Source organism: Barbus barbus (genome assembly GCF_936440315.1).
Source record: "Barbus barbus genome assembly, chromosome: 21".
Taxonomy (NCBI): Eukaryota; Metazoa; Chordata; class Actinopteri; order Cypriniformes; family Cyprinidae; genus Barbus; species Barbus barbus.
The window spans coordinates 8,141,139-8,159,861 of NC_136749.1; the positions used below are offsets into that span (position 1 = coordinate 8,141,139).

The 18,723-nt window shown below is 40.0% G+C and overlaps 2 protein-coding genes across 11 annotated transcripts in view; one reads left to right on the forward strand and one right to left on the reverse strand.

Annotated features, from left to right (window-relative positions):
• Window positions 1-677: 677 nt before the first annotated feature.
• LOC306887005 (C-C chemokine receptor type 2-like) lies at window positions 678-3,122 on the reverse strand. 5 transcript variants are annotated; one of them, XM_079444455.1, is made up of 3 exons: window positions 3,067-3,122; window positions 2,540-2,582; window positions 678-2,194 (listed from the first exon to the last, which is right to left on the reverse strand). In XM_079444455.1, the coding sequence occupies exons 2-3, from the start codon at window positions 2,580-2,582 to the stop codon at window positions 1,155-1,157; spliced, it is 1,083 nt and encodes a 360-aa protein (XP_079300581.1). In that variant the 5' UTR covers window positions 3,067-3,122; the 3' UTR covers window positions 678-1,154. The 5 variants fall into 5 exon arrangements, with proteins under 5 accessions (XP_079300581.1, XP_079300579.1, XP_079300580.1 ...); XM_079444453.1 differs by having other exon boundaries at window positions 2,540-2,674; XM_079444454.1 differs by having other exon boundaries at window positions 2,540-2,687.
• Window positions 3,123-3,815: 693 nt separating this feature from the next.
• The window catches only part of LOC306887879 (protein cordon-bleu-like), a 95,069-nt gene continuing 80,161 nt past the window's right edge, over window positions 3,816-18,723 (forward strand). For 3 of the 6 annotated variants that reach the window (XM_079445883.1, XM_079445884.1, XM_079445886.1), the window contains exons 1-2: window positions 3,816-4,190; window positions 4,477-4,613. In XM_079445883.1, coding sequence (XP_079302009.1) covers window positions 4,576-4,613 — 38 coding nt within the window. In that variant the 5' untranslated portion in view covers window positions 3,816-4,190; window positions 4,477-4,575. The remainder of the gene's footprint in view (window positions 4,191-4,476; window positions 4,614-18,723) is intronic. The other 3 variants (XM_079445885.1, XM_079445887.1, XM_079445888.1) reach the window with 1 other exon arrangement.

The following is an 18,723-nucleotide window of genomic DNA, read 5'->3' on the forward strand; positions in this document are numbered from 1 at the left end:
CTGCCATTTTCTTGGAGGTAAAGCACATGTTGTGATAGATACAGGATGTTGGAACATCATCTGTTCATCTTACAAACTGATCTGCACTCATCCGACAGCAGAAGAAACCTCTTATCTGATTCAGTTCAATCAAGCAGCAACTCTCAGGATTGAAAACAAAGCCTGTAATGCACCTTGCCACAATAATCGAGTCCCCCCCAAAGTGGTTGCCCACAATATTTTTCCCTCGTCACATGACAAAGAATGACAGTGCAACCCAATATCCATGATCTAAAATGAATGATAAACCTCAAACCTTTTCTTTTGATGAAACAAAAACACAAAAATTTACTTTAAAAAGTAAAGCCTCTCAGAATGTGGGAGTTTTATTAAAGAAATGACCTTGAACTTGCTTGAGACTGTGCTCCACGTGTTTCATAGATAGATAAGCACCTACGCAGATGTGGTTTACAGCTATGCATCAGACTTCTTCCTCTTTGTGACATAGTCTACCAGTTAGCTTGCCTCCCTCCCACCACCGCTTCACATAAACCCACCTGATATAACACGTCATAATTCCAAAGAATGTTACCTCAAAGTTTTTTTGTTTTTGTTTTTAAATAGTAGAGTAGTTTTGAGGTCATGAACGTGTTTCCTGTATATTTGTTTAAATGCATACCACCAGGACAATGAATTTTAATCCATCAAATATTTTATTAAAAGACACTTAACATAAAAAATCTTAAAAGCAACATTCAAAATATAGGCTAAATGCATTTCTTTAAGAAAGATGTCAAAAAGTCACAGATGAAAACATTTTTAACCCTGATGCAAAAACTAACTAGTGACTAAAAGTGATGCAAAACTAAAAGTGAGTTTATTTAAAATTCCTGATGAAATAATTCATTTCTAAATTATCATTTGCATATCTAAAATATGAGCAATATACATGCACAAAGAGGAGCATGTTTGCAAAAGCTTCAACTTCTGCATTCTGCTACTTAACATAAAATCATTATTGTAATCAAAATTGTAAAAAAAAAAAAAAACAGCAGAACAAAGACAACTTTCAAGAACGCAATATACATTCATTAAAATGGGGAATTTAGGAAAAGTAAAAAAAAAAAAAAAAAAAAAGTTAAAAAAGCTATTCAGAATGAGGGAATAAGCTTGCTCTATGCAATCTGCGTGGAGGAATATTCAGTAGATTTGCTGAAGACTGAACTTCTGCGTTCAGATAACTGTTGAGACAAAGTGGTGCACTGGCTGAAGCACAATGGAAACTGTTCTTTTAGGACTTTAAGAACTGCTCTTCTGAACTTCTGTCCGGCAAAGGCATAGATGATAGGGTTAAGGCAACAGTGGCTTAAGGCGATTGTTTCCACCCATTGCATGGCAAGGCTTAAACTAGTATGCCACTCACAAGAACCCATGTGGCCTTTCCTCTGCAGGAACATAAGAAACATGACAATGTTGTATGGAGTCCAGAAGAGGAAATAAACTGCCACCACAGCCAGGATGAGTCTAATGACTTGGTGCCTTTTTTGTGATTTTATGCTGAGCAGAGTAGGGATGATCCGGGAATAGCAAAAGCCCATAACAATCAGAGGGAAAATCAAGCTCAGGAAGTTCATCTTAAGGTAAGTAAATGACAGCCAGGCTGTATCTTGAGGAAAATCAGATCCGCATGATGTTTTGCTCTCCCCTTTCTCTCCGGCAAAAATAATATTAGGGAGGGATGCAAACAGACTGAGAATCCATACACATGAGGCCAGAACCAAACCCATTTTTGCAGACCGATTTCTGGAGAGGATGCTATGGGCATGGACGATGACAACGTAGCGATCCAGTGTCATAAGGACCATAAAGAAGATGCTACCGTACAGGCCCATCATGAAGAGACCTGTTATGGTATGACACATGAATTTGCCAAAAATCCACTCGTCCATGGCACTGTGAGCCCAAAAAGGGAGCGACACAAGAAAGAGTAGGTCAGACAGGGCTAGGTTGAAGAGGCACACATCTGTCATGTTGGATTTTTGACGGTATTTGATCAGGACCCACACTACCAGGCCATTTCCGATGAAGCCAAGAATGAAAACGATGCTGTACAGGGTGGGAAGGAAAACCTCGCTGAAGGCCTTTGTGTTACCATTGTTGCATGGTGATGCAGCACCAAGGCCGTTAAAGTAATCACTGTAGTCCGTTGTTGTAGCTTGGAAGGCAGACAAAGAACACTGTTAGGTTATATAATATATAATAGGCCTAGTTATAATATATATCACATTTATAATATATAATGTATAATATGTTTATATTGTATTATGAAGTATTAACAACATTGGTTTCTTTAGGTTTGACAAAATAAAATGACACAAGTAGGAACTTGGATTTTAGTTTGTGCTCTCCTGACATCTACTGGTCAGACTAGACATGACTTTCTTTACAAGTTATAAACTGACGACATTGAGATGTTTAAATATTCAGTTATATGACTTCTTTCATGTTTAAAAGGATAGTTCGCACACAAAAAAATTATATTCTGTCATCATTTACTCACCCTCAAATTGTCCCAAACCTGTCTGAGTTTTTTTTTTTTTCATCTGGTGAACACAAAAGAATATATTTTGAAGAATTTTGGAAATCAAAGAATACACGGCTGATCCTTCTTCAAAATATCTTCTTTTGTGCAGAACTGAAGAAAGAAACTACAACAGGTTTGGAACAATTTACATTTACATTTATGCATTTAGCACGCGCTTTTATCCAAAGTGACTTACATTGCATTCAAGTTACAGTTTTTACATTTTATCAGCTCTTGCTTTCCCTGGGAAAGCATTTGAGGGTAAGTAAATGACAGAATTTTCATTTTTAGCTGAGCTTTCATAATAAAATCAAATCATAGTAATGCTGGGTTTCCATTTATTTATTTAAAAAATGGTTTACTTTTTAACAAATGGTGATTTTAAAATGGTAATAATTTTTGTGACAAAAACACAATTAAAACAAATTCTAATGTCCTATAATATAAGTATATTATTAAGTAGGAACGACTTTTAAATGTAGTATAATTACATAGTAACCTACCAGCCGCAGTTCCTGGGTCCACTGTCATGGCTCTTGGTTATGACAGCTGAATCTGTGAATTTTTTTGTGATCCTGTTAGTCAAAAAGCTTTACAAACACAGGAGGTGCTATTTCCTGAACCTCCCAGAGGCGGGCCCTAAACTCCCTTTAATGCCATCAAAAAGTTCAAACTGCTGTCTGTATCATTAAATCAATTCATATGGAATTCACATTAGACTTTTTTATACTGAGAAATTAGTAATTAGCCATTTCAATTAAGAAAAATGGGCATTGGCCTACAACTGTAATTGCAATACATAAAAATGCACAAACACATATAGATTTACTCCCATTTACATTTAATTTGATTAAATTAAGCATTAACACAGAACAATTTGCATAAACTTTAGCTTTTATGCAGCTTTATTTTGTATGTAAAATTACACATTCCCAGTACTTCAAATGTCTTTTAACTTTTACAAATATTCTCCTGCTAAAAGTGTTAGGACGCCCTCTTAGGGTCAGGGTGCAGCCGAATTTACTGTAATTCTGCTGTAAAGTGGATCTGATTTTTCCATATTGAACAGACAAGGAAGGCCCTGTCCTTCAATTTGTTGTATAAAGTTCTTTATGAATAAATAGGAAACTGTAATGCTTCCTACAGATGGACACTTCTGTAGTGTGAGCGTGCTTTATTCGGATCCGAGGACAGAGGGGCGGGGCATGTTAACGGCGAGCCAATCAGGCAGACCGCAGAACAATAATAAACTGGGAGTAAACACTATTTGAATGTTAAGCGACGGTTTTTGTTGCGGCTTCACGGTTACCATGGTAAAAGCTAGTGTTATATAGCAGTTCCATATTGACATTACAATAATTCTCCTGATAATTACGCAAAACTAGGTCTTGGCAGGTACGCTAATGTTAAGTGTTCTTTAGCTAAACGCTTTTAGGTGGTGAGAGTCATTTATTGACAGTCTCGCTGTATCAGTGCTGTTTACTGACGCTCACGCGCTTCTAGCGGGCGCGTTCTCGCGCACAGAATTCCTGGCTCAGGCTGTATTTGAGCGCGCGCTCGAGAAGCCGCGGGAACGGCGCTGCCTGTTGGACGGGTTAGAATAGAACTCCGTTGAAGCTGAATCCACGTAAGTATTTCAGTGCTTTATATTTAGTTTTACTTTGACTCGGAACTTTTTTTTATGGTAATAGTTGGGTTAAACTTATACTGTATATGTTCTCTTTTGTGACAACTTTGAATGCTTTTATTTGTTTTTCAAATTTTAAGAAAATAAGTGTACATTAAACACTTGTCAACATCTAGGAGCGACGTGCTGAATACATGACCGTGTGACACCTTGGTGCTGGTCAGCTGTGTTTTCTGTAGCTTATCCTTGTTCTGCTGAAGTATATTTTCATGTTCTTTCTTTAAAGGTGACATTTATATGAATAAGTGCGAATTTGGATTCCAATGTCCCCGCCTGGACGTACGAGTAAATTGCGTTGATACAAAGCGGATTTAGTTTATGACAGATGAATTTGGGAGACCCTACGATCAGACCTCCTGTAGGGTGAGTGAAACTCGTTACAGAGCCCTTACTACATGTCTATGTTTTTATGGATTTGAGTGTTATAACTGCTTATAACAGATCTAATAGTCTGCAACAAAAGAGGTTGACATGGCATTTGACTTGTTGGGCTCAAAGCTCTGTTCTAGCAGTTTACATTAGAGAAGAGTAACATGGAAATGAAAACAAATAACTGTCAGTGATGCTTTTGTATTCCACTTCACACATCTTTTGTCACCTCCGCTCTTGACTCAATAGCTTATTATTCCATTTTATTGAATGGAATGTTTGCTGAGCTTTTCTACCTCCAAATTAAGTACCTTTAATTGACTGTGTATTTGGTATTCAAGCCAGTCCTCATGAGAAGTAAACACAGGTGTGACAAATTCCTCTCCACTGGAATTGTGTTCTCACAGAAACAGAAACTTCTGGTAATGTATCTCAGCAAGCCATTTAAATGTTAGCCAGTGTCCCCTCTCTGACAACACAACAACAGCCCCCCTTTCCTTTTATGTAATCAGACCCCATTACATAGCTAAAGCAGTGGACGATTGTGGTTATTTAAAGCTTGAGCAGTTGTTGAGCATTCCCACTGCTATCTTCTCAGAATGTACAGTGCCCTCCAAAAGTATTGGAACAGTAAAGACAAAATTGCTCTGTTGGCTGTGGAGTCAAGACATTTACAAATATGATTAAAAGATTAATATGAGACAAAATTACAGAATGTCACGTTTTATTAGAGTTTCATCCCCCTATCTGATATTATGCAATGAATTTGAACAAAAAAAGCAGACAGATTGAATGAAAATGCAGCCCAATTATATATAACATACTGTGGCGGGAAGAGCAAATGACAGACACAGTGGGCGTGGCGTCAGGCCTCGGAGAAGCTTTTATTAAACAAAATAATAAAATAAAGTGTCCAAAAGGGGTTAAAGTGTCCAAAAATAAACAGGGGGTCTGGTGTCCTCGTCGTGCTGCGGGGTTTGTGAAGGAGGGCAGTGTTCTGAAAGGAAGGGTCCAGGTAAGGGGCAGAGTCAGGTGGTCGGTGTCCTTACTACCTTTCTGGGACTTGAACATGGTAGTTGCGTTGCTATCTATGGGTCAGAAAGCTCTCAGAGTTTATCAAAAATATCTTAATTTGTGTTCCAAAGATGAAAGAAGGTCTTACGGGTTTGTAATTAGTTTTAATTACTGAGTAATCAATGACAGAATTTGAATTTTTGGGTGAACTAACCCCCAATATTTTCCTTTATAGTCATAGGTGAAGTTCTGAAAAGGTCTTTTCCCCCATGCATTTTCCTTTTGCATGTGGGTGTCTCACTCTTAATTAGCCGCCAATTGTTTTCTTGCTCTATTAGGAATTCTTACTCCTGCTGGATCTCACACTACAATTAATTGTTTTCCACTAATATACACAACGCATCAGAATACAATGTGCACACAGTACAACAAACCACAAAATTTGAAGTCAAAGCACATTTAGTTAGGTACTTTTAAATTCCATTCAGGCAGTCCTTGCACTTATCTCTGTTTGGAGTTTCGTGTATTGAAACAAATCGAAGGACAAAACATTTTTTGAGTTAAAGGTTAAGTTTTGCTAAGCATATTTCTCTAGTGACATTCAGATAAAGAAAGACTGTAGTTCAAAAACCTGTGAAGAGTACAGTTGTTTTCTGATCAGTGTGGAGTTGAGCATGGTTCTTATGAAGTCTTGAAATGTTAAAATTGAAGTCATTAGGAGATTTTTACCAATGATGGTATTTGTTAGAAGTTATTTGTCCTGCAATCTAGTGGGAGTCATACACTGAATTACTGTTGTTTCTTTGCTGCAGATTTTATACAATGGTTCAATAAACAAAAAGTTAATATTCGGTGGCTTACATTATAGACACAATATTGTCTGTTTTTGTTCTATTTCTCTAACAAAAATGGTTTATTATACAAAACCAAAGCAGAACCGTTGTGCCTCACAGAGCAGAACGCAGCACTTTTCCAGAATGAATGAACCATTTTGAATGAATCAACTGAATGAATGATTCGGAGACAAATACAGTGACTGTGCCACCTCTGCAGTGCAATAATGACTTTTGTTGATACTGATTTCATTTGATTGGTAACAAACCAATTATTATTCTCATTGAATTTATTGTTAAAATAAACATTTTAAACAAATTTTTTAATTTAATGATGATGCATAGATTTAATGAGGGTAGAAATAATGCTCTTACATTCTTTCTACAAATGTTTTTACTTGTACATTTTTGATACACCACATCTAGATACTCTGAAGACAAATTTTATCAAAAGAATTTGGATTCATCAAATGGTTTTGAGAAGATATAGTTTGTATTGAATATATAGTAGTGTATTAATTGGCTTATATCTTCTAAACAGTTTGACTAATTAAAGGTGCAGTAAGTGATTTCTGGTAGCCACTGTTGATATTTCAAATCACCAAAACAAACGCCCCTACCCCAAAAGGGTCTCGCCCCTATTTTGATAGCTCCGCCCCACACATATGTACGCAACCCAGGCACCGATTAGTTCTGTGAAACAAAGCAAAACCAATGTTACTCAACTATCGAGAACAAACAAAGCAGCCTCGGCGTCCGATTGCAGGCCTTCCAGCTACTTGAGTTCTCTCCAGCGCTGGACATCTGATCCGATATTTAATCTGGTCCTTCTTCTTGCCTTATCGTAACACCATGTCTACACCGGATGTGAGCGGCATGACAAAATACTATAGAAATCATTATAATCAGTGATGCTGTCTACACTGGATGCCGAGCCGTGACACAACAAACCCCCGACAGTAAACTGCTACCGCGTTCTATTTATAAGATATTGACACAAATTTCAAATGATTTTCAACGGTCGCTTTGTCACGTCCAATGTAGACAGACTTTAGATGTTGCGGCGTGACATGACAAATATCTGGTGTAGACACGGTGTAAGCCTTCTTTTGTTCCGCAGAAGTTTTCCTCTGTTTTTTTATCTGCCATCTATCATTCTGTCGTCACTCGGTTCAGCTAATGTCCGTCATATGCACTGAGCGCTCTCTCCTCCGCATCATGAGTAGACACGCCCGTTACTGCTGATTGGCTACAAGTTTGTTTTGGTACTCGCCCAATGTTTTTGAAAAAATACATACCCCATCTATAAAATTCTTTGATAACCTTTTGTCAATAGTGTCTATAGATAACACATGAAAAAAATTAGTTTGAATGAGCCAAGTGGTTTAGGAGGAGATTGAAAAGAAGCTTTTGGCAGTTAAAAATGGCCGATGGACTACAATGTGTTGTACTAATGTTCATTGACTAACAGATTGGAAATGCACATAAATTGATTATAGATTTATAAGGTTTAATAAAGCCCAAATCTGTTGCCAAAAATCGACTGTGTTCTCCAAAATACTTGTAGATCATTCATTTTTATTTTCATTTTTATATATATGTATTTCTGTCCAACTGAAGGAAATATACTATTTGTCTATTTTAATGTAGTACATACAATAATACTTCCTTAAAAAATACTTTCCATTTAAAATGAGACATGGCCGTAACTGTGTATTTTTTATTGACTACACAAGCCGTTTGTGTTTGGACACTGATGAGGCTTGTGGCTATATGTAATATATGTATTGTGGCTTTCTCTCTTTCACTCTCTCTCTTTCTCTCCATACACACACACACACACACACACATATACATACATACATACCTACACACACACACACACACCATATTTATAGTACAAGTGCTCCTAAACAATTTGGAAGTCTGTAGAACCATTCCGAGACTGTGATTTTTGTGTCATCAATGTCAGATTAGCTCCACCCTAAATGATGTAAAAATAAAACGAATTGTGGCTGGTCACTTTGCATGTTGGTTAGACAGTCTCTTTCTGTCTTAAGTAGGCGGTTCTTAGCCAGAATAATAAGATGCGTGCCAACAACCTTATGCCAGTAGTGAAACGTCTGGCTATGCAAGATTAAATTCCATGAGATCTGAACACTCATTGTTGAACCCATAGTCCAGAGTACTTCCATTGACACCACGAGCATAAACCTAATTTGTTCACTTCAGTGCACTGCGGCTCATATTTCTACTTTCGCATGTCAACCTCCCTGTCTCTGGTGCTTAAAATAGAGCCCACAACAGATAATCCTGTCCATCAGCTGTACTAACCACTGCATCTCTACACCCTTCTCCCTGTTCACACCCACCACAATCCTTACTGGAGCTCGTAGACACACCCTGCGAATGAACCATAACTCCAGCGTCTAATTTTCTGAAAAGTAATGTTTCAGTTTTTGTTTAGAAATTATATTGCTTTTAAGACTCTTTTCAACACGTACACTTGTTCTTTTGAATATACTAGGTAAAAATGCTTCACAAAACTCACAAATGAGCATGTCTCAGGTTGAAAGATGAGAGACAAGCTTTGCATATCTGGTAGCAGCACATGGTCTCTCTCTTAATATCAGCTCAACAAATATAACACGTTGTTGGCACAAGCATGTCTGTGTGGTCTGTTAGTGTAGTTCCAAATGTGAGTAGCATGACCAACTTCATATTTGTTCATGAGAACTAATCCTTCACGCACACTAAATTCTTCACTTTTACAGTACATTGAAGACCATGTCAGGTCACACTGGAAGACCAGTGTATCTTTAGATGGATATTGCAAGTGATTCAAACTCACTGAAGAGTTTAACCCTGATGAGAATGGGATATAGTAGCGTCTATGTCTTCTTCAGACTTTGGACTGCATCATTCTTGTGTTATAGCTTGAAATGCCACATCTATTTTGGGAGTCTGCTGTCAGACGGTGTTTTACGAGACCTTATCGGCGTGCAATTCAACAGCCACTATAGCGGAAGCTACACGTCTACCAGAGAGTTTGTCTAAAGGTTATCTTATTGCTGAAAAGCTGACCCAAAACACTGTATGGTGTTGGAAAAAACAGCAACTTTGGCACAGGCTAAGATTCATTGCAAAGACCATTAATTCACCATTGTAAATATGCTGATCAGAGACTCATGGTTTTGCCCTGTGACCACATTTACGATTCCATAAATGTGTCTCAGATAGCATTGTGGACAAAATAACAAGGTGTGCGCTGTGCTTTACTTGATGCTATTGAGATAAAGTTGTTTATCATAGAATCAATGTAAGTTTGGGCTAATTTCAGATGGACGTAAATGGGACGCTAGTTGTACAGTTGTTCCACACACACACACACACACACACACACACACACACACACAGACACACACACACAAATGGCTATATACGGTAACATTCTGACAGCAACTCTGTCTATACCAGATGCGACAGTTGTGGTGTCAAATCATGCCACAAAAGCTTAAAACTGTCTACACTGGACTCAAAATAGAGCGAAGCATCAGTTTACTATTGGGGATTTGCGTCGGATACAGTGTAGACAGAATCACTGATTAAAATGGGTTCTACTGTCTATTGCTGCGTCGCATCACGCCACTCCCATCTGGTGTAGACACAGTGTAATGCACTGCTTCTTTCAGTGAACTCCCTCAAGTGTTCCACCCTCCAGAGTGAGCAGAGCATAGTGGTGTTTGCTTTCGAGTGGAATTCGGCCTTTAAATATCAGTGTTGAACTTTACTGTGTAGTGATCCGTTGCAACTGTAGAAACTGCTACAGATAAACTTATTCCACGTGGTGCATCCACAGTACATAACAAATGAAGAAGATTTAGTAGTGCAAAAGGTGCTAATTGGGCTGTATATTAGAAGGTGTGGGTTCACAAGTTAATAAGCAGCAATTAAATATCTGCTAAATATCTGAGGCATGTTCCTAAATCAGTCAGTGGCTCAGGGTGTTTGGAACAAACTAATTATTCCTGCTCTCCACCCATCCTCTAATCCCATTGGAGCTATTTCTCTCCCAGACTCGGCCTGAGCAAATACTGTTTTTCTGCAGTTTTCCAAGACACCTGTTTTCCCTAACACCTGCACCTCTCCTCTGCTTCAGGTGAAGGAGTGCTCCTGTTTTTGTTGGGCAGGATGAGTAATATCGGCTGAGAATGCGGTGAGGCTTGAAGACTGCTGTTTAAAAGAATTACATTAAAAATCAATTTTCAGACCTGCCTCTGGATAATACAGCTCTCTTTATATCTATCCGTCCTGCTCAAAGCATGGTTGTATTATGTAATTGGTGCCAAAGACAGGAATATCCAGTTATAAAGTAATTAGCCAATTGTAATCGCTTGGAGGCTGAAGAAGACATTGTAATTACAGAAATTGAAGTGAAGTGAAGTGACATACTGCCAAGTATGGTGACCCATACTCGGAATTACTCGGAAAACTGCATTTAACCCATCCAACGTGCACACACACAGCAGTGAACACACACACGCACACGCGCACACACACTCGCACACGCGCACCCGGAGCAGTGGGCAGCCATTTATGCTGCGGCACCCGGGGAGCAGTTGGGGGTTCGGTGCCTTGCTCAAGGGCACCTCAGTCGTGGTACTGAGGGTGGAGAGAGCGCTGGACATTCACTCCCCCCATACAATCCCTGCCGGCCCGAGACTTGAACCTGCAATCTTTGGATTACGAGTCCGACTCTCTAACCATTAGGCCACGACTTCCCCTTGGAAATTGTAGTGCAGGATCTAACAGCATTGTGGCTCTGGCATCGGAACTTAAAGTACATGAAGAACCGTGATGCAGACATTAACCAGTGAATGCACCTTCAAATTTTCTGGTAATTTATCAATGAGAGTACAACTCTTTTTACCATTTTTAAAAGTACACATAGTTTAAATGCATTTCACAGACTCCGTCTGAACCTGAACTCACAGAAAAGTCAGTTAACTGAACACAGTGAGTGTTAAAACCAGTGGGCAAATAAACAACGGTATTGTGTTCTGAACAGGATGCCTAGCAGCATGCAAAGGGACCACATGGGTCTATGATTATTATTCTTCATTGATGTGTAAATAATTATTGTAAAGATGAAAGTCAAAGGCAAGCAAAGCAGACCACGTCAACATTTAAATAGCCATTGATAGTGAAATGGCTGTTAAATGTGCTGTTACGTGATGTGTCAGAGTGCTACTCACACTATGCCTTTGATAGACAGAGTACATTATTCTTAGTGATGCCGAAGACATTGTGTGCCAATTACATACTCCTCTAATTCTCAGACCCTAATTAGAGCATAGGTGGACGGATCATCCCGTGACGCACAGCAGACAGTGAGAGAGTGAATAAAGCTCTGGCTAAATCCATGCAGGCATTGGATTAGAAGATGGTTTAAGACAACGCCAGAAAAGACAGCTCGGGAACTGACCCATTCATTTTGAACAAGACCATCTGCCCACAAGACCCTACTCTAATCAGGTTTTTTTTTTCTCACATAATTTGGTGAGTCTCTCTAATGGGGTCTGGTGGCATGCCCTATGAAAGAAACTTGATGCTTTAAGATGCTTTAATCTTGTGTTTTTTGAGAGTTTAAAGTTATTAGTTCCAACCCATTTTTGACCAAACAGAGTAAAAAGTCTTTGCTTTGACTTGGACTTCAACTCAATAATAATACATTGTTATCCTTAAGACAGTAAAATATATTCAAGTATATTAAAGGGATAGTTCATCACAAAAATAAAAATTTCGTTCATCTTCGGAAAACAAATTAAGATATTTTTGATGAAATCCAAGAGCTTTCAGACTCTGCATAGACAGCAATACAACTGAAATGTTCCCATGTCCAGAAACGTAGCAAAGTCATCGGTAAATTAGTCCATGTGACCTCAGGGTGTCACGTTCCACTCAGGAGAAGGGAATCGCGGAGGCAAGGAGTTTCTTTCAACGTGAGCTTTATTAGCATGAACCCAGGAAACATGTAGAAACACTGAATGACAATATAAGACGGAACACAGGGGCAAGAAAACACAGGGCTTATAAACACAGGGAAATCAACAGGTAAGAACGGAAACAGGTGCAGGGCAATTAAACAGGGCTTGGGACTAATAAACTAATCAAAGGAACGAGGATGGCCAAATAGGGACACGAGAGGAGGGGAAACACAAGACAAGGACTGACATTACGCTCCCCTCCGGAAGGCGTGTCCGCACGCCTAACACCATCCAATGGGGAGGGGGGGTGGGCGCTCTGGAGGCCTCCAGGGCGGTGCCCGTTCCGGGAGGCCATGGCGGGGCTGGAGACTCGGGAGGCCATGGCGGATCAGGGGACTCGGGAGGCCATGGCGGATCTGGAGACTCGGGAGGCCATGGCGGGTCAGGGGACTCGGGAGGCCATGGCGGGTCTGGAGACTCGGGAGGCCATGGCGGGTCAGGGGACTCGGGAGGCCACGGCCCTATTTTTTCGGACCCGAGGGGTTCTGTGGCCTTGGCCCTTGGCCCGGCCACACAGGCTGTGACCCTCTTACCCCCCCCCCCCCCCCCCCCCCCCAAAATTTTCTTGGGGAAGCTCCCCCCTGGGAGCCACAGAGGAGCGGACTCTGACGGGCGATCTTGCAGCGCGGACTCTGTCGGGCGCTCTTGCAGCGCGGACTCTGTCGGGCGCTCTTGCAGCGCGGACTCTGTCGGGCGCTCTTGACGAGCTGGGCTGGACGGAACCAGCGGGAACTCAGGAGGGCACGTGCGTGGAGCCGGCACGGGAGGGCACGTGCGTGGAGCCGGCACTTGGGGGCGCTCGGGAAGCGCGGACACTTGGGGGCGCTCGGGAAGCGCGGACACTTGGGGGCGCTCGGGAAGCGCTGACACTTGGGGGCGCTCGGGAAGCGCGGACACTTGGGGGCGCTCGGGAGGAGCTGAGCTGGACGGGACCAGCGGAGACGCAGGAGAGCTGGGCGGGACTAGCGGAGACGCAGGAGTCCACCTGCGAGGAGCAGGCACAGGAGGGCGCTCTGGAAGCGCGAGCGGCGGCGGGCTCGGGAGAGCCGCTGACGAGGACGGGCTGACACTGGCTCGGGCCCGGACGTCTCCCATGGTGTCTGGGAGATTCATGGGGCGGTGGTGACAGGCCCCGAGCCAGAAGAGCTGGAGGATGATGGCGTCGTGCAGCTCCGCCTTCCTGGCGAGCCCGCAGAACTCCTCGGCGTACTCCACGAAGGGGAGGTCACGCAAAACGAGGGCACCGAGGCGGGCGGTAAACTCCATTGCCGTGGAGGGAGCGGGGAAAAAAGGAGCAAACAAAAACGGAAAAAAAAGGCGGGGGTGAAAAAGCGCCGCTTACTTTGTTGGGTTCCGTCTTCTGTCACTTCCACTCAGGAGAAGGGAATCGCGGAGGCAAGGAGTTTCTTCCAATGTGAGCTTTATTAGCATGAACCCAGGAAACATGTAGAAACACTGAATGACAATATAAGACGGAACACAGGGGCAAGGAAACACAGGGCTTATAAACACAGGGAAATCAACAGGTAAGAACGGAAACAGGTGCAGGGCAATTAAACAGGGCTTGGGACTAATAAACTAATCAAAGGAACGAGGATGGCCAAATAGGGACACGAGAGGAGGGGAAACACAAGACAAGGACTGACACAGGGGTTCAACCGTAATTTTACGAAGCTATGCGAATACTTTATGTGTGCAAAGAAAACAAAAATAACGACTTTTTTTCAACAATTCTTCTCCTCATCCCATCTGCAGCAGCGCGCCGCCATTGTGGAGAGTATCACGATGCATGTGCTTGCTTACGCTTCTTGTAAACGACGCATGTGTTGTTTGCATTTTTGTTTTCTTCAACAATAACATTAATATACTTGTTTATTAATAACATTAATATAATATAATGTATTACATTTACTTCAGATTTATGTGCCCTCTAGAAGCTTGCGTTCTGCAAGTGAACGTCGTGTTATTGTGCCATCCCAAAGAGGCACAAAATCACTTTCACTGACTTTTAAATTAAATGTTCCCTCCCGGTGGAATGACCTGCCCAACTCAATCCGGGCAGCTGAGTCCTTAGCCATCCTCAAGAACTGGCTAAAAACACATCTCTTCCATCTTTATTTGACCCTCTAACTCTAGCACTCTCTATTCTAATTCTATTCTTAAAAAAAAAAACTAACACTAGCTTTTCTAATCATTTCTAATCATTCGATCTATTTGTTTTCTTTTTATTTATTATACAGTTAACAGAAGCAAAAAAAAAAAGGCCTCTAACACTAGCTTGCTCTATTCTTTTTCTATTCTATCTGTTTTCTTGTTATTTATTATATAATTTAAAAAACAAGCTAAGCTAACTGAGACTTGTTATAGCACTTGCATATCATTGCTCTTTTGTGATTTTGATTGCTTCCATGGTCCTCATTTGTAAGTCGCTTTGGATAAAAGCATCTGCTAAATGACTAAATGTAATGAAAATGTAAATGTACTTCTAAAAACTGGATATTTAAAAGATTTTTCCTTTTCTTCATTGTGGACATTATTATTTGTCACCGACCCACTACATAGCAGTGTTGCTAACAGCAACAGCAACGTACTATAACAACATTTTCAGTAGTGTGAAAATGGTTTCAGGAAGGTTTCCAGGAAGTAGTGGTGTGAAAAAATATTGCATCACTTTTTGTCACATTATAGTGTTGCATTTCAGTCCCACAAACAAGCTGCTATGTACTTTTTTTGTGGTACACTCAACAAGCACTCCAAGACTGTCCTTGTTCTTAAGTAGTGCTGGGAACTCCATCTGACGGTTTGTTTCAATTGTTTCCCCAAAAAACATTTCCTAATTTGCGTGATGCATTCAGAGGTGTTCCCAAAGGTATATTTTATACATATTTTCTTCATACTGCTGTTTAGCAGTATGCACTTGATTATAGGTTGTTTTAGTTCTATTGTATTTTAGCAAATTGTATACATTATTCTGTAAATTGAGATTATAGGCCTAGTTGATTGTGTTTGTGCCAGATAAATAAGTAATGAATTAATGAATGAATGATGCATTTATATAGCGCTTTATTGTGTATTGCTGTACACCCAAAGCGCTTTACAATCATGGGGGGGTCTCCCCTCGGGGGGGGTCTCCCCTCCCCTCAAACCACCACCAGTACTCTTTTGCATTTTCAGTATGCTGTAAATAAGAGCAATAGGAAAAAAAGTTTTGGATTTCTTCAGTGTAGCGTACTATTAGTTTGTAAATTATAGTATAGCTTATTACTGAAAAGTAGTATAATTGTAGCACAACTACTTTAAAGTATGACCTTGGCTAGATGCAATTTCAAGCTGCTTCCTTAAATCTGGTGTATACAGATGCTATTGACTTTTGAGTCATCACAGGCTGTAAGATGTGACTTCTTCCATTATATTAAACTTCACCATTGACTGTTTAACAGAGTCAGGTGGTCTCGAGATGCTAGTCTAATCATGTTATAGAAATGTTAAATGCAAATGCACTTGTTCTTATTTTTGCCATTTTGGAGACAGATTAGCACCATATTTTCTCTTACCCTTTTTATTTCCATCACCTTTTTCTTCTCTCTGGAGAAAGTGAGTAATTGGCCCCAGAATCCCAGTGTGTGTTTGTACCAGAGGACCTGAGTTTTCTGTCTCCCTGGAGAATGGACTGTGTTTGTTCCAGCAGCCATGGAACTTAAAGACGGCCTGCTCTCTCTTTCCGTCTGTGGGTGTTTGGATCGAGAAAGAATGGCATTGTGGAGTAGACTGAGGAGTGTTTTGTTGCGTTGTGGAATACCCTATACCTCAGTGTTTTTTTTTTTCAGTGGAATAGACTGATATTATCAAGAAATAACTTTTTAAATGCCACTGTTATTTCAGAGATTGTGAGAGATATGGCAAGAAGAAAAGGGAGGAACAAACTCAAACTCATGTTGCCTGAATAAGGAGTGTGGCTGTGCTGTGCTAACTGGCTAAGTTGGCTAGGTTAAAGGGGTAGTGAACTCAAAAATTAAAATTAAAATTATGTTGGTTTGCATTTCCCAAAAGCATTGTTTGCCAGCTATGACGCAAGTTCTGTCATAGTTCAGTGTTCCCCATAGCACATTCAATTGAACATTCGCAAATATAATTGCAAGCGTATGGGGTTTGAACTCTCGGACTGGAGCTCTTGGCCTGTGGGTAAAAGCATAGTTTCTTGTTAATATGACGTGGAATTAAATAGATCATGCTCTTGGGCACAATGTGCACGTACGTAAATGCTTAAGGTTACTCCAGAGTATGACATAAGAGGGAACCCGCTATGAATCAAACAAAGCAAAATGACAATGAACAAAAACTATTTTCTTAAGGGAATAAAATACTGTAAACTATACAAGGAACCCTGTCATTACTATATTAAATGTTAAAATTAGCAACATAGTCCAAATCCAGTTTTTGTTAATGAAATTTTTACTTATATTTTAATTTTTTAAATTAATTAATATATATTTTTTTTATTTACGTGTATTTGCTGTTGAAATATAAACATTTAAAACATCAACAGATGCATTCAAACATACAATAAATAAGACATTACTTACAGGTTGATTAAAAATATAATGCATATGTAATATATTACATATTTAGCAAATTAATTAATTGAAATGAATGGCTTTACGTGCCATTGTTTACAAGCTATTGTACTGACATTTCTCTGTGGTTGAAACAGTAATTGGATGATTACATGACACATGATACATTTTAGTAAGTTGTATTGTTTCTTTCAACATACCTTCGGATTCATGTTTATTTTGTACTATAACTAGTAGTAAAGACAAAGAGATGATTCACCTACAATCTGCATTGCTGCTTTAACTGAGGCGGCTACATTTATTGTGTGAATTTTGTGATAAATTTGACATTGAAAGTTGAGACTTGGTTTTATATCAAAATTAACAAAGAATAAAGCTTATTACGATTATTGGATAGGAGGTTAGCTAGCCTATATGTTTAATTAATTTTTTCTTCAATGAGTTTGTAGTTTTTGTTGCCATAGTTTCTAATTAGCTTCGCACTTGTCCCCTGTTCTGTTGATTACCATCCTTATGTTTTTAAACCCTCAGTTTCCTCAGTTCCATGTTTGCTGTTCAACATATGTTAAATGTGTATTGTGCTGTCGCTAACTACACGTTAACCAGAACAACAACAGCACAGTCTAAAGCTGGCTGCACACTAGGCGATTTTCAGATCTTAACTGATTTTAAAACCATGGGAGACCACAGACATGAAGACAGTTCAACCGATTTTTAGCCTTATAATCCTCTGAATGCGCACACTAGATGATTCGACCAAACCGCGAGACCACACACTTGAAGTCTGTAGGAACGATTTCACAGTGACACATGATCTCATGGAGACTCACGAGATCAGACGTGACTAGAGAAGTAAAACAAATAGAGCACAATGGACGTTGTCAGCTGGCTCTCCTGGCGTGTGTTCTGTTCCACAGTGAAAAACAAAGTATACAAAAGAATATGGATGATGTTCTCTGCTTTCACAGCATGTTTGTTGCTGCCAGGTTTCAGCTATAGAAGCATGCAACATCCGGTGAGCGCCGCTTGCTCGCTCTCATTGGCTATCATGTCAGAGGCAGCCCGATCAAGAGTCGTAAATATCAACCATGTTTTGATTTGAGTTCAGCGACGCTCCGTCTCGATCGGGAACAGATAAATAATCATAATGACACCACACAATAGAGGATTTTTGAACAAAAAAAATCGCTTGTGACAAGCCGCGAATCGGGCCACACCCCCCCGACCGTTCAGGGGTGCAAATCGGCCTTAAAATCCTCTAGTGTGTAGCCAGCCTAAAAGTTATTTTTTTTTAATCTAAGAATTGTCTTCAAAATCATTCCATTAAGGTTTCTTTTTATTTAAGAATAGATTAATAAAAAAAGGTAATTCAGTGTTGTTAACCAATCCCTATTGATTGAAAAGGATTCTCAGGAAAAACAAAACAAAACAACAAAAAACGTAGGGCAGGGACCTGGTCCTAACCATTGGTTGTTGATTGGATGGAGGCAGATCTGAATGTGAGCTTGCAGTCGATTATAAGAAAGGGGCAGAGTTATGTGGAATAAATTATTTGATAAATTCAGCATTCTTCACCAGAAAGAAGTCTGTCATTTCATCAGAAGATCACGTTTTTTTGGACATTTTGATTTTAAAA